Below are 24,075 nucleotides of genomic sequence, written 5' to 3' on the forward strand. Positions count from 1 at the left end.
ACACGCACTAGGCAAGCAATAACAAAAAGTTTTCATAGGCATAAAACAATATTTTCATCTGACATTAAATTTATGCTTTCAACGAACTTAAATATTACGAATTATATAATAACTTTATTCCAGAAGGCAGGTAAAGGAGTGCATTAAGATTCTTTCTATATTTTAACATGCCATACCTCTTTTTATATGCCTAACTGAGCTGAACTTTATGTTTTATATTTAAAATGTTTATTCAAATAGCTTGTAAATTTGCAATAATGAAAGATTTTTCCAGACCGGAGTTAAGAAAAGATGGAGTACATCGTAGACGTAACACATCAGGACCGCGACCTCTCTCGTCAATTAATGATGTTGCTATCGATGCTTTCGATTTACTGGGAGTAGAAAGAGGAGAAAATGGCCAGGAAATGTCATATGGAAATCTTTTGGTTCCAACTAAAATCTTTGCTAGGGATCATTTCAAAAAAGATAATGAAAATATTGCTGAACTTGTGCACTCTGGTGGGATGAACAAACACCCTCACGTCGTAGCCAGGTGACTATTGTTAGCCGACTTACTCATTGTATTGATATGGTAAGTTAAGGCTTTTTTACCATCTTACTTTTAATTATTTAACTAATGAACTTACTTGTTATAACCAACTGATACGTTATCGACAATATTTTAAATAGTATGTAAATATTTAGGTCGTTCATGGTTTTAATGAATGCTTAATCAACATCTCAAGAAATTTGTCTCTTTTGAATTAAGAATTTTAAAAACATTATTATTTACATCTCATGGCATGGGTTCAACAAAAATTATAATCGTTAAACATTAAAGGGAATTAATTACTCTTGAATCAGGTAATATAAGTGTTAGCAATATTGAAGTTATGAATGCAATCAATGTTTGAACAATAGTTGATCACAATACAATATTGGATTCCAAACTTGTAACAGATTTTTAATCACTACCGCATAAATTGACTTATATCTAATAATAAATTGTAATTTATTTAAGAATGAATGTCAAATAGAATGCATAAATTGTATAACAGGATAGATGCAGATGTTTCAAATATAATCGTAAAGAATATTACTCTTATTAATTAGTTCTTTATATTACAGGACAAAACTTTTGACTCGGCAGAAGGATAAAAAATGGTAATCACCAAAAACGTAACTGTTGTAGGCTTTTCAAATTATTAAATAGTTGTATAAAGTAATGCATTTTATTGCTAATAACATTATAAGTATTATAGGTAACTAATGCAAAATAATATTTAATAAAATATATTTATCATTATGACATGCTTAGTTTATTAATTATATGTACTTTTATCATGTAAGTAGTCAGTAATATGTAATACTAATTGGCTGCTATCACATTTTTATTTAGATCGTTATTTACCCATAGTAAATTATTATAACAATTCCCCCTTCAATATTATTTTTTGCTTTACTTATGTATTATACATAGGCGGTGGCAGAACATAACTAACTGGCAGAATTCATCGATGTGATTTTATTTACACTCTCTCTCTAGGTTGGAACCTAGACTAGATGGGATGCACAGCCAACTCCGACACATAAGATATAAACTGACAGCTGTGGAATGTAAAACAAACGGGGATGGTTAAAGTTCTCGGGAGGAATCCACAGTATGTGAATGAAAAGGCTAAATCACAACTGTTGTAACGAAGGTTATCCGTAGATTATTTATAAACTCCCTTGCTAAGAAGCATACAGCCGCACACCGTGAAGACGCTTGCTTATATATCTCAATATTGGAAGCCATAGACTAGAATATATTACATGTGTGATATAAGTTTTACTGTATCGAGCTGAATACAACTAATAGTAATCTAGTCATCAGCGCACTCTAGATCTACGACAGTGCTTCTGGAAGGAAACGATGGATAGTCCTCCATCCATCTATCTGACGTCATTTACTTCCTGAAAGTGAAATCCAAGGATTATAAAGAACAAAGCTAAAATAATGCAATGCCGATAAATAAAGCGAACTGTGACAACGGTGTTATTTTTATCCAGCATTCACTATTCAAACACTGACAGTCTGATGCTGTTTACATACTGTTCTATTAATTTTGATTCATAAGTACAATATTAACTGCTCTAATATATTATCTTGTATGAATTTCAACATCCCTATTTGCAATACAAAGCAACATTACTTTATAAGCAATATTTTGAGCATGACTAAATCTTTATAGACAAGCACTGGATTTAACCCCAGAGAGTATCATCATGATTGTCATCAGATATGGAGACCCTCTTCGAGGAGATAATATAAAAAGGGCATTTACTGGATTTGTGTCCTAACATTGGATGAATTATGTGATTACACTACACACCACGCAACATTAACTAAAATCTATGTTGGGCCTTTTTTTGTTTTTAAGAAATTCAACACAAAGAAAAATTATTAAAGTAACTGTGCCCTCATTTTCAAACAAAAAAGCACCTATATATATTAATACCTGTTAAGGCATTAATTTTTAAAATGTATTTTATATACCTACTAGTTAGTAAAAATGAAATATTCCAAATAAGAGCAGATTTAATTTTCTCTTTTTATTTACTGATTTTTTTTTAGGTGCTTCTCTTACGAGTCGTCCCAGCGAGCGGCCATACCGTCATCTCCACCACACACACACCCTGTTGACAATAAAGCTTTCGACTGGGAAGAATCTTCAATACTAACTCAGAAATCTGTATGTTTATTAGTATTTCAAATTAACCTGAAAACTTGAACAGGAGGAATTGGGAAATGTAAAACGCAGTATTCTGTATTATAGCTGCAGTATACACCTAACATGTTGGACGATCCAGAGCTAATAGCCGGGAAACATCGCACTCTGCTAACCTTTACTTCTTATATGACATCCGTCATTGATTATGTGAGGCCTCAAGATTTGAAGAAAGAGTTAAATGACAAGTTTAGAGAAAAGTTTCCTCACATAAAACTTACTCTCAGTAAACTACGCAGGCAAGTTATTACTTATCACTGATTATGTTACTCGAAAAATCGACAATAAAGACGAACAGCACATGGCATTAGACAACCTAATAATTATATTCTTACATAATATTAGAAATAATGAATTAGAAATTTGAAAATACTTTGTTTTTGACTATGCATGTACTTTAAATAAAGTAATGCTAAATTCCCTTTAGTAAATAACGCTATATACCTGGTACATGGTTATGTATTCATTCCAGAGAACTCCGTTTTGCTTAGGTAGTTTAGTGTCATATACAATTTAACAAAGAACTTTAGTACAATGTACTGAAATATGGAAACTTGGATTCAATTATTTAAGTCACTTAATCTTCAGCTGGAATTCTGGACCACATGGTTGATGTTCGCCATACTTGATATCTTATACAAATTATTGCATTTTTAGTATAAAACGGGAAATGAGGAAAATCGCCAAACAAGATTGCAGTGGGGTAGATCTCCTTACAGTTGCTCAGGGTTATGTTTATTTTGAGAAGCTAATTTTAGCCAATCTTATCAATAAAGATAATCGAAAGCTTTGTGCCGGAGCTTGTTTACTACTATCTGCCAAATTGAATGATGTAAAAGGCGAAACTCTCAAATCTTTAATTGAGGTTAGTATCTTTCTCTGTCCTTTATAATCGACAAGCTTGATTCACATAATTTTAGCGTAGAGGTCCTACCGATACCGGATCTAGTGCCCCGTCACTTACTGAAAAGTGACGGGATGATATACACATCTGTGAATTAGTATGACCATATTATTACACTCCCCTCCCTTGTAAGCGAGTGTCTGGTTCTCTGTGCCGACTGAACCTATTATAGGTCTGGGTCTAGGTCCTACAAGTCTGAAAATGTAATCTAAATGCTGCCATTTCTAAGTCAATCTTTTACAGCTTTCACATATCGTCGGCTTAACTTAAACTCATAAATACCAAACTGACTTTTTTTTCAGGAAAAAGTTGAAACTACGGTTTTCTTCTTCAGTAGCGAATTCAGAAATTTAAAAAAAACTCGTTCATTCCTTTTTACCGGGTTAATTATATTTACGATTAATTTCTTACAAATTTTACAGAGCTTCTCTAGTAAATTATTAATGTGAGATAAAACCCGTATTTATGGATTCTCGAGGTTCTGTTGTAGTTGATGGATTAAGGAGGTTTTCATATATTATTTGGGTTGAAAATACAAAGCGAAAAGTTAGGTTTATGATGAAATTAAGTTTATCATCTTGAATATATTCATTCTATATAATAACCAATACTATGTTTTACAATTATTTTGGTAAACTTATATAATGATGATAGAAATCCTCCGACAAAACTGAATTGAACTCTTTCAAGTCTTTACTTAATTGGTTTAATTAATATAATATATTTAAAACCATACTTTATAGCACCCATTTAATCCCTATAGATTTTTTCACATATTGCTATCCTACTCTTACAACATAGTTATGTATTAACAACTCCTCTCACATGTGCAGTAGGTTTGCATACACTCGTATTCAAACACAATGCCCTTCTGACATCTCTCAGCCACCCGTGCTTACCCCATGCCCCACGAGACCCCTAAATTTGTCATTCCCCTTAATTTTGGCCTCTATAGGGCAGATTCCTAGCTTCAGAAGTCAAGAGTAATGCGGGTTGTCTTCTAACCTTTCTGCTTACCTATCTTCTTGGTACTTTTTGGTAAAGACAACTTCTCAGGGCTCTCCTAGCGAACCAGCTTGCTTTCCTTATCTGTAACTCTTTGGTACTAGACTACGCCTTGGCTCTCATCCTGTACGGTCACGGTGCTTGTACTGTACGTAATGTATGAACTGAACCAATAAATATATTTGAAATATACTTATTTATGTCATTTTTATGAATAAAGTTATTGTCATTCAGTTTTGATGTAAAAAAAATCACTTCAAAGACAAACCGGCGAATCACCGGCTTTGTGATTCAGTGACGAATTGACCTTGGCCGGCGATTCGCCAGCTTCGTCCTGCAATGGGTTAAATTGTAAACATCGAAGTATCTGTATCTGCGCCTCTTGGTGCATAAGACACTACATCGGTACTCCAATCGCAGCGTATCAGCAATTCTTTATAATATGTAGAGGTGGGAGGTTAGAAATATTTGAGGTATAGCTTATTGATATTTAATCTGGGGCAGTTGTCGGCAAACTCATTAGTCAAAAAAGCCAAATATCAGCGGTACAAGAGTAAGAATTCTTTTGCGAGCCACATTTATTTTCGTATAAAAGGGTGTCCTCGAAAGCCAACGGACCTTATTATGTAGTAGAAGGTTTGCGTATTCACTGTATTTCAACTAAAAATTATTTTAACTTGCGATAATTGACCAATTGTGTTTACAATCTTGATTACCAATTCCAAAATATTAAATTTCTTTTGGAAATGTCTTTGCACAAAGCGATTCTTGGTGAATGACGCAATGATCAACAAGTATCTCAAATAGATTTTAATATCTAGGATTCATTTTAATATTAATATTTGCAAGCATATGGCTTAGGATTTTTGCAGGCAAAGCGACATATGTAAATGTATTCAGCGAGAACATTTATATCCCTGTTTTTCATGTAACATTTGATTGTTGAATGCATTGAATCAACGGGCATTTGGGTGGGTCCATATTCCAATTTTACTAAAACTAAACTAAACTCATGCGTCGTAGCAATATTTCATAAAGAATTTGTCATCGTTGTGTTCTGGTTTTCATATACCCTATATTAAAGAATTTTTTTTAAAATAAAATAAAACATTTTTACCCTAATTTTCGAAAAATTGATTCTGTGGATGTTTTTTTTTCATGCAAAAGATATGATAGATTCCTAGCTTTATTACACATTTTCAAACTTTCACATCATTTTCTTCATGAGGAAAATCATAAAAGAAAGATCAACAGTTGATTTATGCCATTGCCATAAAAGTCCTGTAGGCGGAAGTTGATAAATGCTATGAAGACATTTTTCTCTGACTCCAAAATATCTTTAAAAAAATGTTATTATGGTGGGTACGGTGAGTCTCCAGCTTTGGCTCTTGCAGCTTAAAGACTGTAGCAGTGGCGATGAACGATTGACCAGCTTTGGTTGTTTTACTGAGATCTTCTTCATCATTGTCTGCAATAAAAATGTTATTAATAAAAAACAATATAAAAATATTATTAATTTTAAAAAAATGAATTTTTGTGTATGACTGAATATTTTTAGATTTTGCTTCTACATAAATGTCAAATTAATTTAAACATTCTAAAATTACAGAATTAGAGATTTTTTTTTCAGAATATGAAATAAATCTCCTTTTTTTGCACAACATTTTTTTTTTTTCATGGAATTACCCGCTAAGCGCTTTAGAGGCTTGTCAGCAGGTGGGATAGAGGGGATATGAAAGGAGGTAATGAAAAATACACCACAACACCCAGAACAATTGAGAAAAAATTCTTGGATCTTTTTCTTGCAACTGGCGGGAATCGAACCCGCGACGCCAGTTTCACAGTTGGCCGTCTTACCAACTGTGCCACGGCGCCTGTCATTTCTGTAGGTACTGTAATTACAGTAGTAAATTACAGTACCTACAGACAGACCATGCAGGCTTACGAAAAATAACATCAAATGATTGTCATATCACTAAGTTCCAACCTAATAAAGCTCAGTCGAAATCAAGTGAGGGTTAACAGGTGATTTTCACAAAAATGGCGCTATAAATAAATTGTCTAACTGTGATAATAATAATCACTAGAGTACTTACAGGGCACTGCAGATTGAACAAACACCTTGCTAGAATGAACCTTTCCGAAACTTCTAGATGTAAGTTCTGCTGTGCAGATGAAGAAACTCCTATACACATTCTAAGTGAATGTCGGGGGACCACTGGTTAAACCTGAGTATGTCAGAAAGTTTGCCCCTTGCCCTAAACTTAACGGTAGCCAGGCTCTTTAAAGACCTGGGCTTGGAGGGCGAGAACTATTCACGGGGACCCTACACAATATATCTTCCCAGGTCGTGGTGACATCAGGAGCTTGTATAGCACTGCCCCCCACCTTTAAGAATAAGATCTCACTGAGATTGAATTCAAAACACCCATGCGTAAGGCAGAGTCTTACCATATTTTACCTCACGGGGGTCACCCTTTTTCCCACGTAATTTTAAATTAATAAAATATATCAATCTACTGATTTTTTCTACTAATCAATTGGTGGATTTACTTTATTGTTAAATTTATTGTATCTTTGTGTTTTCAGTAGGTATTTACTGTATATATATATATTTATTTTTTATACGTCTCCAATAAAATAAAATATAAATCATATTTAGAATGCTGTACATCTTTATATGAAACATTTTTATTTGCTTCCAGCGAACAGAGAGTGTATTCCGTCTGAATCGAAAAGACCTGTTGAATTGTGAGTTTGCAGTACTCGTGGCCTTAGAGTTTGGACTCCATGTACCGCCACACCAAGTATTCCCGCATTACCAGCGCCTCATGCACGAGTCCTGACCTAATTAGCCCACAGAAGGAACCACTCTTGTAATCTTGACTAGTCATTACACTTAACACTGGATACCACGCGATCGCACAACTTATCACAAGTTCTGATCTAATAGTACACTATCACTAGCCGGTGGCTAGCAGTAACCATTTCTTACTAATAGCCAACAATATGCACTCCCCGACAATTTGTTTAATGCGAGACCATAAAATATGCGAGGAATCACCACCATAGGCATTGACGCGTTCACAAATTTAGCTGTAGAAGGTATGCCCTTATAAAGCTCTCAACCTGCTTAGTGCAGAATTTCTATACTCTTTAAGTACATGAGACTAGTCTTTAATAAATGATGGATTGCAAGTACTATTAGTAAATTCATTATCCAGTTCAAACTTATTTAAACACATTATTACTTCCAAATTATAGGAAGTACTTAATTGACTATGTTTTTTGACAAAATAAACGCTGTATATCGATGTTTTTCAGATATGTATTTTACGTCAAAAAACTCTTTGTTAATAAATTATACAATATGAAATTTTACCAAAAGATAAATATTTTTTATAAGTGGAATAATCTATTTCCAATGGAAATGGTGGTTTATATCAAATATCTTACCCTTGTGGTTTTAATTTATAATCTTTGCAGAGTTCATTTTTAATATATATTTTTTTGTAAAATAATCTGTCTGAGTGATAAAATAGAGTATAAAATGCTGCACTCTCGAGTGTATTATCTCACAGTATTATCTTAAGATAAACGCAAATTAAAAAACCTTAATATATTTTCATAGTTTTATTTCTATTAAACCACATTTATTGTTATATTCCTATCATTTAATACAGCGTGAATGTTGCCCATCTTCCCGATATGTGGAAAGGTATAGTTTCCTAACATTTGCGATTCATCTTGTTCATAGACAGAAAGTTGAAAAGAACTATTATCCGAAGAGGTTTGAAAGGGCACAGTAACCTCTGAGTAAACTGGACTGCCCGCCGGAAACAGGCACACGCTGGCGTCTCCGTACTTGGCGAATATCGGGGCCGAGGTGCAGTCCACCTCTTCATGCGCTGCCTTAAGGCCGAGGTCCGGGAGACCGAGTAGCAGCGCCGCTTGGCGCGCGCAGCCTTGCGCTACCACTTCATCGGGGCTGATCCCCGACAGGACCTCGGCCTCCGGGAACAGCGCAGCTACTGCCGCCTGCAATTTGGGAATCTTCATACTTCCACCGCACAGTATTATTTTATCAATTTTTCTTGACGAACTTTCATCTTCAAGAACACTATGTATTGGGCTCATATATGCAGATAATTTGGGTGTAATCAAATTATCAAAACGAGCTCGAGTGACATTTTGGCTCCAGTCCACTCCTTCATAAAGAGATTCGATAAATACGTGCGAGGAACTCAGCGTTGAAAGAACGTGCTTGCAGTTGTCAGCGTGACGGAATAGCTTGCTCATCGCGCGGCGGTTCTCTTGAGGATTGAGTTTCCACTTCTGGTAGAACTCGGCGGCGATGTAGTCGGCGAGGTCGCGCGTAAAGCCCTCTCCTCCGATGCGGGCGTCGTGCACGCTGCCCTCCACGCTGTACATGCCCCCGGCCACCCGCAGGACGGTAACGTCGCACGACGAGCCCCCGAGGCGGTACACCAGCACGCGCTCGTCTCGCGCCGCAGCTCCCGCACCGTGCGCCAGCAGCGCCGCCGCGGGCTCGCTGACGACCTGCAGCACCGTGAAGCCGGCCAACTCTGCCGCCGTCATGAGACGCTGTCTGCTGGACTCGGACCAATGAAGGGGCGCCGCCAGTACGGCTTGGAGCTCTCCGTCGGCGACTACAGAATGACTAGCGATACTGAACATCTTACCGAAAAGCTTGGACGCTATATCGTCGGGCGTAAAGGTAACTATTTTGTTAGGCAATTGGAATTCGTATTTAATAACACTATCGTAACTTATTATTTTACAATCACTCGCGGCCACGAATGACTCTGTTTCCGAATCCGTGATATCGTTATTGAGGAGCCGTTTATTGTTAGCGATTGTGGGTTTATTCCTTGACTGTCCCGCCTTGGCGGATGCCCCTATTTCCCACTCAGTTTCAGTCAGGGCCAGAACTGCCGGAGTCACCCTGTCCCCCAGGTCATTTGCGACAACATCTGATTTTCCATCTTTGTTTAGAACGAGGCACACAGAGCTATTCCCGAGGGAAATACCAAAACACGCTGACATTTTGATATTCTAACCTCAAACGGATTTAGTCCTAAAACGGTTTAATTCGCGTAAAACAAGGTAAGTCAAGGGACAATATATATTAAACATTTAGTTTTAACTATTAAAATTTCTAAAAAAATTCATGAATATTGGAATAACGATATAATATTTATCATTTATATCTCGCTCTGAACCCAGAACCCAGAGATACAGAGATTCACCAGCGACTATACGGGATTAGAGGCTTACCATAGACTAAACATATATTATATATATACCAGAGATGCCACGAATATTCAGCTACTATTCGGTATTCGACCGAATACTAAATTATTAGAAAAAACGCGCATATTACTCGAAAATGTAAATTTTTATTTAAAAAAAAATTCAGTTCAGTACGTAAATCTATCCGTGGTAAGTTGTGATGTTTTTTTTTAAAATTCAGCGTTTGTTGGTAGCAAACGATTGCGTTTTTCCTTTTAAGGAAATTTTATTGTTTTTTTTAATGTTATTTTTAGAATATTGTTTTAATATTATTTATCATAGATATACACAACACATTTTATAAAGGGTTTTTTTAATTGGCGCGAATACATTTTGACGGAACGGGCCACTTTGTTTTGATGACATCTGTCAATTTTTTTTTATTTATTATTCAGTTACTTACGCCAAATCACCTTGGCAAGTTACACAATTGAACAGCACGTTCAAATTTCAAATGGACATTGTCTATGACTAACAGTGGTGGCGGTCGTTTTTGTTTGTCTTAGATAATAATTATTGTGTTTTTTCCTTAAAAAGTCGAAATAATTCACTAATTGGGTTAAAAAAAGAGTGGTGTACATACAATTTTATCTATTATTTAGTGTTTTCAGTAGTTTGTGTTTGTTTTCGTTCTCTGTCCCGAAACCTAATAACCAGGTAACAATTATTTTTTCCATACACGTGTAGCCAAATTTTTTTTTGGTTTTTACAACTTGTTTTGTACTTTTATTTTTTTTTATTTTTTATAAATGAACGATAAAGAGAAACCTCCGGATCCACCGGATGGATCTCAATTAGATTCGTCGTGCGGTACAATGGACACTGTTCCAGATCCCGCCGAATTTGTTACAATAAGGCCTAAATCAAAAAAACTCAAACTTATAAATTCGGAGAGGAAATCGAGTTCTGAGTCAGACCGCCCCCTCCCACACAAAACACCTAGCCCCCGACCCTCAGCTTCTACAAACCCAGGTACTCCAGAGGTCACAAACACTTTATCGCCTATTACCACACCTACCAAAGTCCAATCCCGCATGTACAATGGAATGGATCGTGCTCCATTTATCGTACATGTAACAAAAGTACAAGTAGACGGCGTCACCCAAACCAACTTGTACGATATTGACTTCGGTCGATTTCTTGATAGAAACAATATTCGGACTGCCTGGAACGGAATCAAGTCCGTCGGCCGTAACCGTATTTCTGTGGAGTTTAAGACGGCAAACGAAGCCAATACGTTTGTAAAATCAGAAATAGCTAAAAAAGATAATTATAACGTTTTCATTCCGACTTTCCTAGTAACTAAACAAGGTGTTACCAAAGGCATCCCTTCGCACTGGTCTGAACAGGACATTGTGGAGAATGCCGAGGTACCTCATGGATTCGGAAAAGTAATCAAGGCTCGACGACTGAATTACAGATCGAGTAATGGTGACGCAGTCGAATGGAAACCCTCCCGCACGGTGGTTTTGACCTTCGACTCAAAATCTCTACCTTCCCACATTTCCATCTTCAATGTGTCCCTCTCCGTAGAACTCTACGTATTTCCGACTATTCAGTGTTTTAAATGCTGTAAGTACGGACATACAAAGACTGTCTGTAGATCTCTTGTGCGCTGTTACAAGTGTGGCTCCTCACACAATGGGGAATCCTGCACGGTGGCGGCAGAAGATATAAAATGCCTCAATTGTTCTGGTAACCACTCTGCCACCAGCAAGCTGTGCCCTGAGCTTAAAAGGCAACAAAACATAAAACACACGATGGCTGACAGAAACATTTCATATATTGAAGCTTCTAAAATGTTCGGAAAAGCGACGATTTCCTATGCAGAAATCGTCTCTAAAACGACAAAACCGAATGTCAATGTTGTTATGCCCGCGCCCTCCGCGCCAATATCCTACAAAAAATCAGTAGAGAGGAAGTCGAGGTCAAAAAAACTACCTTCCAAACCTAATGTTCCTCATCATGACCCTTCACTTCTGTATTTCCCGAATGGACAACTTCCATCTGGTTCTAATGGGAATGCTTTTCCTAGCACAGTCCCAACATCGAACAATACAATTATATCTACCATATTGAGTATTCTAGTATCGATCCTTCAAAACAATCCACAAATACCGTCCAACGTCGCCCATCAACTTCTAAATATAACCTCCCTACTTAACCACCACCATGGCTCCTCAGATGAGGATTCTGCAGTGGAACAGCCATAGCATTTTAAATAAAAAAGAAGATCTCTTGCATACATTGTAAGAAGAATCTATTTCAATTGCGGCCATTTCGGAGACGTGGATGGTCCCGGGATCTACTATTAGATTCCGGGGATTCCACTGTCTGCGAGATGATCGTGAGGATGGGAAGGGTGGCTCTGCCCTCCTCATCAAAAACTCCCTTCCCTTTATCCCTATTAATGTCAAGACTGACGGCTGTCCTTTCCAAGTGACAGCTGCAAAGGTTAATGACTTGACCATCCTTTCCATGTATATCTCCCCAACCAACAAACCCTCAAAATCGATACTTTTATCTTTGTTCCAAAAATTGACCCCTCCGTTCCTTATCCTTGGTGACTTTAATGCTCACCATGCCCTGTGGGGTGCTCCGACATGCGACAGGTTGGGAAGAGATATTGTTGATCTCTTGGATGATCTGAATATGTGTGTCCTTAATGATGGCTCCGCGACGCGCCTTCAGCTTCCAAATCAGCGACCCAGTGCAGTGGATCTCACCATCTCCAGCGCTGCAATGGCACCATCTGTGCAATGGTCAATTAAGGATGACACTATTGGTAGTGATCATTACCCTATAGTAGACAACCTCATATCCAGCCATAGATATTGCCAAAGTGGCCTATCCCCTGGGGGAAGACGAAAACCGAGATACATTACAGAAAGAGTTAAATGGAGATACTTCTCTGAGGACATTGAACTTAAAGTGAACGAGCTGCCCACCCCGACGAAAGAGAATGTAGTGAAGTGCTATGAAGCATTGTCATCATGCATCGTCGAAGCAGCAGACAAACATGTCCCTGTAAAGGAGAAAGGCAATAGAAGTAAACCCCCCCCTGCCCCATGGTGGGATAGCGAATGTGCGGAGGCAGTTTTGAAAAGGAAAAAGCAAGCTAAAGTTTACTCCTTAAACATGAGCCTAGAAAACCTGTTGAGTTTTAAACAGATTGAAGCTAAAACAAAACGCCTCTTAAGAGACAAGAAACGACAAGGATGGAAAAACTTCTGTTGCTCTTTATCACGAGACGTGCCTATATCAACTGTTTGGAGCATGATACGTCGATTTAGAGGTTCTTTCACTCCACCAGTGAGACGTCCTGAGACCCTAGGGTGGGTTGAGGAGTTCGCCAACAAATTAGCCCCGCAGACCGCAAATAACTGGAATGAGTCTCCCTATTGGTACCAGTTTACAAATAGAAGCTGGTTAGATCATAGCTTCAGTTTAGATGAACTGAAGACTATTCTGACCCGGCTCACAGACTCAGCTCCAGGGATTGGCGGTATACTGTATAGTTTTATCCAACATAACAGTGATCCTACCCTCTCCTACATCCTATCATTGATCAACATGATCTTTGAATCAGGAAACATCCCCCCTTCATGGAAAACCCAATCCATTATCCCTATCCTTAAACCCAACAAAGACCCAAACTTTGGGTCTTTCTACCGCCCCATAGCCCTCTCCTCCACACTGTTGAAAGTGGCGGAACATATGGTGAGACAACGCTTGGACTTGTTTGTGGAGAGCTCGAAAACTCTCCCCGAGTCTCAATTTGGATTCAGGAAAAGAAAGAGCACTATTGAAAGCGTGTCGGTTCTGACATCTGATATCAGAGCCGCTCTTACTAAGAAAGAATTTCTTATAGGTGTCTGTCTGGACATAAGTGGTGCATATGACAATGTTATTATCCATATTCTAGAAGCTAAAATGCTACGAATTGGAATCCCGCGAAAACTCACTTCCTTTATAGCAAATTTGATTCTCTCCAGAAAGGTAGAAATCAGTGTTCGCGGTCATGCTGTGGTGGAGAGAGAGTTGAGCAAGGGACTACCTCAGGGTTCTGTCCTGAGCCCGATTCTCTTCAATATCTATACGCATGACATAAGCGGAATTGTTCCCTCAGAGACAAGTTTGCTTCAATACGCGGACGACTTCTTCATGTATACATATGGGAAGGACCCAAATAATCTAGAAAATACTCTAAATTTAGGTATGAGAAACATCAGGAATTGGTTAGTGGAACATGGCTTGGATCTATCGACTGGTAAAAGTAATGCCATAACCTTTTGTAGACAGCGAAAAATCCCAACCATAAAAATTCAACACGGAGATGAGATAGTACCTTTTACGTCCCAGATTAAGTTCCTGGGAGTAATTCTGGACACTCATCTTACATGGAACTCATACATAAATCATATAGTAAACAAGTGTCAAGCCGGATTGAATACGTTAAGAGCAGTCTCGCGAGTATGGTGGGGGAGCCACCCTTTTATACAGAGACTTTTTTATACTGCGTATATCCGGAGCCATCTAGATTATGCCTCGTTCCTTTTAGAACCTTGTTCAAAAAAGAATCTCCAAAGACTTGACCGGATCCAATCCCAAAGTCTGAGACTAGTCGTCGGAGCCATGAAGTCATCTCCAATTAACGCTTTACAAGTAGAAGCTTGTGATCCCCCACTCGGTATGAGAAGACAATACTTGGCGGATAGATTTCTTCTAAAATGCTCTGTCCAAAAAAACAACCTGCTCCTCAAAAAGGTACAATTTCTCTCTGACTGCGTGACATCCTCATCTTTTTGGTTTCATAAACCACCCCCTTTACTAGTCAACAGTTTTCATTTTTACAAATCTTTCGAATCTAACATTTATCCTAAAGACCTTCTTCCCCTTTATCGTTTCCCATTTAAAACTTCTATTTATGCCCCAAGTATTGAACTCACATTCGGAGTCGAAAGCCACCTACAGCCCCGGTGTACATTCAACCGTATTCGGTCGTCAAGATGGATAGGTTGGAAAATTATCTACACTGATGGATCTCGGTCAGATTCGGCAACCCATACGGGTGCGGCTATATATTGTGAAGACAACAACTTTCAAAGATTGTACAAATTGCACAAGAATGCATCTGTATTTACCGCAGAATGTATCGCAATCCGAGAAGCTGTCAAATACGCCTTAAGCTCACAATATAGCAAGTTCCTAATTCTGTCGGATTCCTTGAGTGCCTTACAAAAAATCAAATCCCCTCCATCCTTTTATCCCGAGGATGAGCTCTGCGTGGAAACTCGATTTCTTCTTTCTATATCAGAGGCATCCAATAAGAGTATTGTTATGTCCTGGATCCCTAGCCATTGTGGTATTCCCGGTAACGAAAAAGTGGACGCGTTAGCAAAGGAGGCGGTCCACTCCGGGGATCCTGCCTATAGTAATTTACTACCACTAGGTGATCTCCTTGTTATGACGAAGGAGAAGCAACTTCGCACATGGCAAGAATATTGGGTAGCCTCTTCCCAAGCCAAGGGTAAACATCTTTTCCAACTGAAACCAAATGTTACAGAAAAGCCTTGGTTTTCCAAAGTGATTCTGAACAAGTTTGAGACATCCTCCATATGCAGAATGCGCATTGGGCACTGCTGCAATGGTTCTCACCTGTTCAGAATCCATGTCCGGGACTCTGCCATTTGCGAATGTCAGCTAGATGAGGAAGATTTAAACCATATTTTTTTTGGATGCCCCATAAATGATTGTTATCCTGATTTCCTATCCGACCTCTCTGATATTAATATCCCATTCCCTATTCATATTCTAACTCTCCTGTCCCCACCCAATAAACGTGTATTTAAAATCCTATGTAAATATCTAGTTGTAAATGGTGTAAAGCTGTAAATATGTTTTATTATTATATGTATATATTATATTAAATACTAACATACTAACTTGTACATATTATATTACTAACACATGTGTATATATGTAAAAAAAAAAAAAAACTACTCGACACTGGCCAGAACACCCAAGTTGAGATGTGAAAAGGCCATGAAAAAACGAAGAAGAAGAAGAAATTTCAAATGATAAAATTTTATTATTAAAATACGTGTTCGTTAGTGCAAACGTTGCGCGCATTACGCCCATTTTACGGTAGACGTGGTGGCCCGTCACAGTCAACTCTAACGTTTGGTGGCCAAATTTGAGACGACAAGTTTGGTAATCAATCAGTCAACACTCGTACATTCAATAAACGCGAAATCGGCCGAGAACGTAGCCGCTGTCTGTGAAAGTATACAGCAGAACCCAAGGCAGTCGATTCCTCGCCGTGCACAAGAACTCTGCCTTTCGCAGGCTTCAACTTGGCGAGTATTACGTTGGAACTTAGGCCTACACTGACCCACTGATCCAACTGACCCAGGAACTCAAAGTTCATGACCATAGACAACGCCGTTTGTTTGCTAACTGGGCTTCGAATCGTTTGGAAGAGGACCCCAATTTTTGCCGAAAAATCATTTTTACTGACGAGGCGCATTTAGTTGAATGGCTGTGTTAACAAGCAAAATAGCCGTATATGGAACGACATCAACCCACGCGAGGATCGCCAGGCGATGATGCATCCTCAAAAAGTTACCGTTTGGTGTCGATTTTGAGCCGGCGGCGTCATTGGCCCGTACTTTTTCGAAAACTACGTTGGTGAGGCAGTCACGGTCAACAGCGAGCGCTACAAAATGATGATAACCAATTTCTTATCGCCCAAATTAAACTATATGGACCTAGACGACGTGTGGTTTCAGCAAGACAGCGCTGCGCGCAACACAGTGGACAACACGATTGACATTCTGCATGAACGATTTGAGGGTAAGGATATCTCTCGCAGGAGTGATATGAATTGGCCACCAAGGTCATGCGATTTGATCCGGCTAAACTTTTTCTTGTGGGGTTTCTTAAAGTCACAGGTCTATGAAATAAATCACAATCGACCGATTCCCGAAAGGTGAACATAACACAGGCCATCGCTCAAATTCAGCCGGATCTGCGCGGAAGAGTCGTTGAAAATTGGACCACTCGGATCCGTGCCACCGTAAGAAGCTGAAGTGGGCATTTAAACGATGTCGTATTTCACACTTAATGGCATATATGGGCCTTTCAAATAAAAATATAATTTTGTTAATACCTCACACACAACTTGTTTAATTTAATTTCAACGTCTATTCGCTCTAATTCGTCTTTGAAGAAACGGCCTTGGACACAGCTCCATATGCACCCAAAGTATGGCTTCGATACGTAGATGACGTATTTGTCATTTGGAATCATGGTGCAGAAAGATTAACAGTGTTTTTAGACCACCTAAATAATCTCCACCCGGCAATACAGTTTACTATGGAAGTAGAGGAGGACAAAAGCCTATCTTTTCTAGACGTCAAATTAAGCAGAAAGGAAGATGGCAGACTGGGACATACGGTGTATAGAAAACCCACACATACAAACCGGTATCTCCATGCTACCTCACATCACCACCCATCTCAAAAATTAGGCATCATAAACACGCTGGCCAGAAGGGCAACACGTATTTGTGAAGAAAGTAACCTAGAAGAGGAATTGAATATACTGACAAAAGTATTAGAAAGTAATGGCTATGAAAAGAAGGATATAAAAAGAAGAATAATGTCGGTAACAAATCCAAAGAATATTTCCAAGATGGATGATGCTAATACGGATAAAAGAATAGCGTTCCTTCCCTATGTCAAAAATGTCACGGATAGAATTGCAAAAACGCTTAAGAAACGGGACATAAGGACAGTGTTCGGTACGACCTCATAAGTAAGAAACTTACTAAAATCAGTAAAAGATCGGGACCCACTTGAAACAGATGGAGTATATAAATTAGATTGCAAAAGCTGTGAAACAGTCTACATAGGGCAGACTGCCAGAAACATAATGATAAGAATAAAAGAGCACAAGAGTGCATGCAAGTTGGGCTACCCGGATAAATCAGCTCTTGCAGAGCACTACATAGAAACAGGGCATAATTTCTCATTTGAGCCAAATGTCCTTGGAAAGCCCAAAAATCATCAAGCCCGTTTAATAAAGGAAGCCATAGAAATATACAAGCATCCTAATAACATAAACAGGGATGATGGGTTACGACTACGAACCTCATGGTACCCGGTGCTTCCAAAGCCCACGGTACAAACTCCACACACTTAACCACATACATTGCCCGACTGCGACACGGTACAAATTCCTCACAATTAAATACACTAAAAACTACACTCATACATTCAGCCCTGAAGATGGACACTGCAATGTGCTCCGAAACGTCGGCAATACAAAGCCCACAAACACGGCATAATAACCCAGAAAAACACTATCTGTATGTCTATTCGCTCTTATTAAAAACCCTTTATATGAATATTACCTTGCGAGATATTTTTGTTACACGGCAAACACACAGCCAGTTTATTTATCTGCTCTCATTATATTCCCAAAATATGTGATTTTTACTAATCATACTTATCCTAATAACTAATAATTATTACCAATAAGGACTATCAGTAAAACAATGTGATATATGTGAACAAATTACGTACGCATTACGTACGCCGTGACATGATGTACTCGCAAATTAAACAAATACGCCCGCCCCGTCACCCTAACACGCGCCACAATGAAACAGCTCGTTGGAGATTTTGAATTGTCAAATATTTAATGGAACTCTTTTGTATCACTAGTTTACATTTATAAAGGTTCCTTCAAGTTACGGGAGGCTGGTATGAATCTCATTGAATTGTTCACAAAACATAATTTTTGAAGTTAATCTTACCAAGAACCCTAAAAATAATACGCTAAATCTCATCTTCAGTAATTTTGTATCTGAAGTCATTCTCTCTAGTTTTCCTTTTGTGAAGGAGGACGTTTTCCATCAGTATGTATGTATCCATGTCTGTTATATATAACAGACATTTTTACTGTCCAGTTTGTTGAAAATGTGGAACCAAGGAAGAGATTTCGAAAAGGCAATTAAATACAATCTCATCAATGAGAAGTTGATGCAAATCAACTGAGCTCAACGATTTTCTGGCGCTTACCTTTATTATTAGCCATGATGATTTGTGCAACGAAGTCCGAGATCAAGTTTTCAAATTTTATCTTAAATTTTATCTACAAAGTAAAATTAAGTTTTCTGAATGAAAAATGGAATATGTTTACTTTTTTTTATTAACATGTTCACTTACCGGTTACCGATGAATATATTTTGAGTTTTCATACAAATATACACACTTTCGTACATGAATATCGATATTAGTTTTTCCTGTGTCAATTACAGATAGCCGTTCATAATCGCGGCCCAGATCCCGTAGAAGATTCTGGAGAGACCACATAAATAGAATGAGCAGCGATAGACTGGTGTCCATCAGGGGCGAACCGTCCGTATAATCGATTATTCGCAGCTTACCATTATATTTCACTACCAATAATAATGTTTTATAGTAATTTTAATTATAGGAGAATAAATAAAATTATCTATATTTATTATAAATTAACGTCACTGTTTATATCTTCCTCAAAAAATAAATATAAGCTGCTAAATGCGCACCCAACGCATTGCCCGGTTCCGATTATTGCAGCTTATTTTTCAATACAAAATGTATACCGTATTTTAAGATTCAAAAACCCAGTGCGTATATTTTCCTTGCTAAGTTCACTTGCAGATTACAGATATTATTTCAAGCTTCTCTATTTGGAGAGTAGCATTTCGAGCATTATTTCCTAAAGACCATTTTCGTTTGATAGTATTCTGTTGACATATGACGCCAGTTTTTTTAGTCCGCGCGTCTAAAAAGCTAAACTAGTGGCGCCTCGCTCGGTGTCGTCAATTTCTTGCATTATTCATTCTCATTTTAGAAGCAAACGAAGCTGATGGCCGGCGCGGCGCAGCGCGGCGTTCACGTGACATTTTTGTTGCAATATTATTGCGAATATTTCTAATGAATGTTATTGTTATGTTATGTTATGTAATGTAATATGTAAAGTTAAAATTATGTATTTTGGCATAAATAAATCAATTTAAATCTAGTCTTATTGTTTTTTTTTTTAATTTTTCAGAAAAAATATATATATCGTAAAAGAAGAAAAAAAAATTGTGTGCATAATGGGAGTGACGTCTTACAATAAAATGTTTACTTTCTTTTATGTTAGTACCTAAATATTTGCGGTATAAAATGTAAATTACAAACAAGTATACGGTGTTTTTTGTCAGTGCCAAACAAAAAGGAATTATGAATATACTTATTTTTTAACATATTTTATTTTTTAAAACTTTTGCATACATGTACTGTCTTAAAATAATGGAGAATATACCTACATATTACGTAAAGTTATTAATTGTTGTTTGTTTGTTGGGTTATTGGTTAAAATTATTTTGATTAAAAATAAGTAGGTATTGCGTCTTCTGTTGCCAGCAGGTGAAACTGGAGCTGGAGAGATGAAGTTGTTTTTACACAAAACCATAGAAAAAGAATCCGTGTACATGTATATACTTTTTTTTATACGCCTCCGCTCATTTGCGAGATTACTTATATGTATGTATGTACATGCAGGTACAAATTATGAAAAAAATTAAAGCTTACCTATAAAAAAAGTCACCGTTCGCCACTGGTGTCCATAGCAGCCAAAGAATTGTTTTCCGGACTGTTATTAAAAATTTGAGGATACTCATTTCTGTCTCAGCCTTATATAATGCAAGAATGTCGACATAATCGAAATCTGATATTAAATCTTCTAATAGCAACTTTTGGTTTTATGCCCCGATTTCCAGAATGTGACTAATCTAGTCAATTCGTCACACAACTTGTAATTCTTTGGAATAGATCTTCCGGCTTTTCATAGATCTCATCGCCACTAAAACAGTTGATGAAGATGGATTGGCATGGTTTAGCTCAAAATCTTACATGTTTATCGTGTTTATGAATATATAGTATTGCCCTTGTTTGTCTTTGCTACATAGTTTTATGTTCTTTTTGTTCAGTTTCTTGCATATACTTGCGTTTCTTCGTGTAACTGTTGTAATTGACTTAGACTGTATCTATAATAAACAAATTAACGTGTTCACCTTTAATATATTGTTTTAGCATACATTCGCCTTATAGGTTGTATTTACCAGCTTACTTTCATCTTTGTTTTTCTGATTCTCTTTTGCATGAATGTCGGCACCAGGCTGAATTGCTAATTATGAAACTTTTAACGTGTTAATTATGCCTTTTGCGATAAACATTTATTTGCCAAGGTTGATTTTAGTGCACCGTTCATCCTTGTTCCAGGTACTCACCTTCCTTTTAATATCTTTCTTTATCTGATAACGTTTATACCTTGGTTAAAATCACTTCTTTTAAAATTTTGTGATTATTTTTTAATTAAAAACTTTCAAGTCACTTTTTTGTAAAGTTTGAATGGTATTTAAATTTAAGCCGCCCGTGAGCTTTGTAGCTGCAAGAAATGTTAAAATCTAGCTCACGTATGTTACTAAAATTCAACAGAATCCCAACCAAGGCGTGTTAAGATGTTTATTGTACAGCGCCCTTGTGAAGATTTTCACAAAAATAGTGCTATAAAAATAATCATTCTAACAATATATTACAAAGTCTAATTTTAAGGAATCTGTTTTATATGGTAAAAAAGCGATGTTAATAAAATGTAAAACATATCCATATATAAATGTATATATAAATATAAACACTATAAAAATAAATGTAAAACAAACTCCCTCTCTAAACACGAGTTTTCACTCTATTAGAGAGGTAAAAACGTTATTATTAATTATGTGTGTACAAACTATTTGTAATTTTAGACTTATTTCGTCATGATTCTTATTCAATAAATGCATTCGAAAAAATAAAAAAAAACATTTTACCGCGTTTTTCCATACGGATGAGTGACAGTGAGATCAAATTTTATCATGGGCTCGATGAAGATAATATCAGAATTACTACATACAAATAAAAACAACCCGAGCACAAAAAAGTTTATTCTAGTATACCAGTAGTCTAATCTGAGAGTAGAAAATATTTTATCATTTTCATTATGTTACCGGTAACATTCATGTACGCGCTGTTCAAAAACATTGAATAGTGTATGTTATTTTATGCACAAAAAAGTTATGCACATTACACGATGATTTACAGGACAGACGTACAATTGTAATATACTTTTTAAAGGTATTTACACAGCAATATTTGATGACTACATCCAAAAACAAAACACCGGATTGTCGTGTTAAATAAATATTTCTAGAGTTTACCACAATCACCACATCGTCACTGGCGGCAGCACCTCGTGATTGAATATTTCCGAAAATTTTTTATAAAATATATGTGTGTCCCATATATGGCATATTTTTTTATTTTTTTTTAAATAAAAACCTTTATTAGCATTAATAAGCAATTAACAATACATTCAGTATAAAAATGGGACACGTAAGGTTGAACTTCCCAAAAAAGAGTCTGGCTTTTGTGTTTGGCAAGTTTACAAAATAACATAAAAAAGAAACAAAAAATGCAAAACAAAATAATAATAGAATAAATAAAAAATCAAACAATTTTAAAAAAATTGAGAAAATATAACACTAAAAAATATTAAATAAAAACACAAAATTTATAAACACAGGCACATAATATTAAACATACATCTCCATTTTCAAAATACAGTTAATGTTAATTATGTCAAGAAGCTTTTCTTTAATTTATCCTTAAATTTTCCGTAATTTATTTCTTGACGGTAGATTTTGTGGTAAATTATTGAAAATCTTCCGTCCTATGTAAATATAATGATTTTTGGCTGTGGTAGTTTTAGTTCTCTATAGAGCAAGGCATCCTGTTCTTAACCTTCCCGTAATACGGTCCGATGGGAGGCTCTCCTTATGCACCTGGAGTATACAAAACTTTCCGTAGATATCCTCCACTCTTAAAACATTAAATTTTTTGAATAGTTCGGTAGTTGAGAACAAGGATGGTTTATAAAGTATTATTTTAATGATTTCTTTCTGTAAAACTTTTAAGGGTCTAAGATGAGCGTTATAAGCCCCTCCCCATCCAATTATTGCATATTGAATGATTGACTGTACGAGAGCATAATAAACTGTCTTCAATTGATTCGTCGATAAAATACCTCTAAGCTTTAAAAATATGTGGGGTAATTTTCTTAGTCTTTTGCACATTGAATCTATTTGTTCTTTCCATTTAATATTTTGGTCGATTATTATTCCCAGATATTTTATCTTAGATTATTCGGTCAGGGTAACACATTGAGAAGAACAGTTTGTATGGTCTCCGCAGTTTTTGTCGTGAGATTTTAGGTCTATAAGGTTATGTCTATTTCTATTGTTTAATGTGAAAGTTAGGTAATGGGTTTTTTCTGAGTTCATTTTCAAGTAACTTGGATCTAACCACTCTTTAAAAACTTTTAAGTCAATATTTGCCACTTTATTAACCTCATTCCAAGTTTTTTCATTAAAAATCATTACAGTATCATCGGCGTAAGAAATGATTTCACCCTTAAGTGAAAAAACGAAACTGAATCGCTTAATGTTTTGTTTATCCTGGTGTACTGGATTCTGTTTTTTAAGAATTCTCGAAAAGAAACCACACAAGAACCATTCCACCAATCCCATAAAATTTTAATCTGTTTATCTGTCTGACGTGTGATACACTGTCAAAAGCTTTTCTTAAATCCACAAATATTGCAAGTACTTTATTACCCTTGTCCAATGAATCTTCGTGGGCTTTGCCCACAAAGAGTTTGTTTGGTTACACAAAATACACTATTGTTGAAATAGAAATTAAAATATTAACACAACCTCAAAGTAATAAAACGAGATTTACCTGTATTCTGGGCCAGTTTTGCAAGCCAAAATCAATATATCTTGGTGATTTATATATATATATTATAGTCCTTTTGGTTTTAAATTGTTCATTTATCAAGCGTTTTAGGCCGTTGGAAACGGCGCTTTAATTTTGACCAACTGTCAATTTTTGCCCCCTCCCCTCCTCCCTTCAGCCCCTCGAATCTACCTAAATCTACCGATTTATTTTTCCGAATCTACCTATT

At 36.7% G+C, this 24,075-nt stretch overlaps 3 protein-coding genes and 1 long non-coding RNA gene across 5 annotated transcripts; 2 read left to right on the forward strand and 2 right to left on the reverse strand.

Annotated features, from left to right (window-relative positions):
* The first annotated feature begins 6 nt into the window (after positions 1 to 6).
* LOC148274329 (CDK5 and ABL1 enzyme substrate 2) lies at positions 7 to 9,968 on the forward strand. Of its 2 annotated transcripts, XM_088237278.1 has the most exons (6): positions 7 to 535; positions 1,111 to 1,146; positions 2,600 to 2,717; positions 2,802 to 2,992; positions 3,411 to 3,618; positions 7,368 to 9,968. In XM_088237278.1, the coding sequence occupies exons 1-6, from the start codon at positions 225 to 227 to the stop codon at positions 7,506 to 7,508; spliced, it is 1,005 nt and encodes a 334-aa protein (XP_088093404.1). In that variant the 5' UTR covers positions 7 to 224; the 3' UTR covers positions 7,509 to 9,968. The 2 variants fall into 2 exon arrangements, with proteins under 2 accessions (XP_088093404.1, XP_088093405.1); XM_088237279.1 differs by lacking the exon at positions 1,111 to 1,146.
* On the reverse strand, positions 5,838 to 24,069 carry LOC148274330 (uncharacterized). Its single transcript, XR_015824317.1, has 3 exons — positions 23,850 to 24,069; positions 20,604 to 21,058; positions 5,838 to 6,130 (listed from the first exon to the last, which is right to left on the reverse strand). It is a non-coding gene; the product is annotated as an uncharacterized LOC148274330 (long non-coding RNA).
* LOC148274331 (heat shock 70 kDa protein 14-like) lies at positions 8,283 to 9,729 on the reverse strand. Its single transcript, XM_088237277.1, has one exon. It carries the CDS (start codon positions 9,727 to 9,729, stop codon positions 8,305 to 8,307), a length of 1,425 nt encoding a protein of 474 aa, XP_088093403.1. The 3' UTR covers positions 8,283 to 8,304.
* LOC148274332 (uncharacterized) lies at positions 10,702 to 12,385 on the forward strand. The gene has a single exon (XM_088237276.1). The coding sequence runs from the start codon at positions 10,725 to 10,727 to the stop codon at positions 12,186 to 12,188; it is 1,464 nt and encodes a 487-aa protein (XP_088093402.1). The 5' UTR covers positions 10,702 to 10,724; the 3' UTR covers positions 12,189 to 12,385.
* Positions 24,070 to 24,075: the final 6 nt, after the last annotated feature.

Source organism: Micrasema longulum, unplaced genomic scaffold (assembly GCF_059751315.1).
Source record: "Micrasema longulum isolate JH-2025_06_02 unplaced genomic scaffold, ASM5975131v1 h1tg001678l, whole genome shotgun sequence".
NCBI lineage: Eukaryota > Metazoa > Arthropoda > Insecta > Trichoptera > Brachycentridae > Micrasema > Micrasema longulum.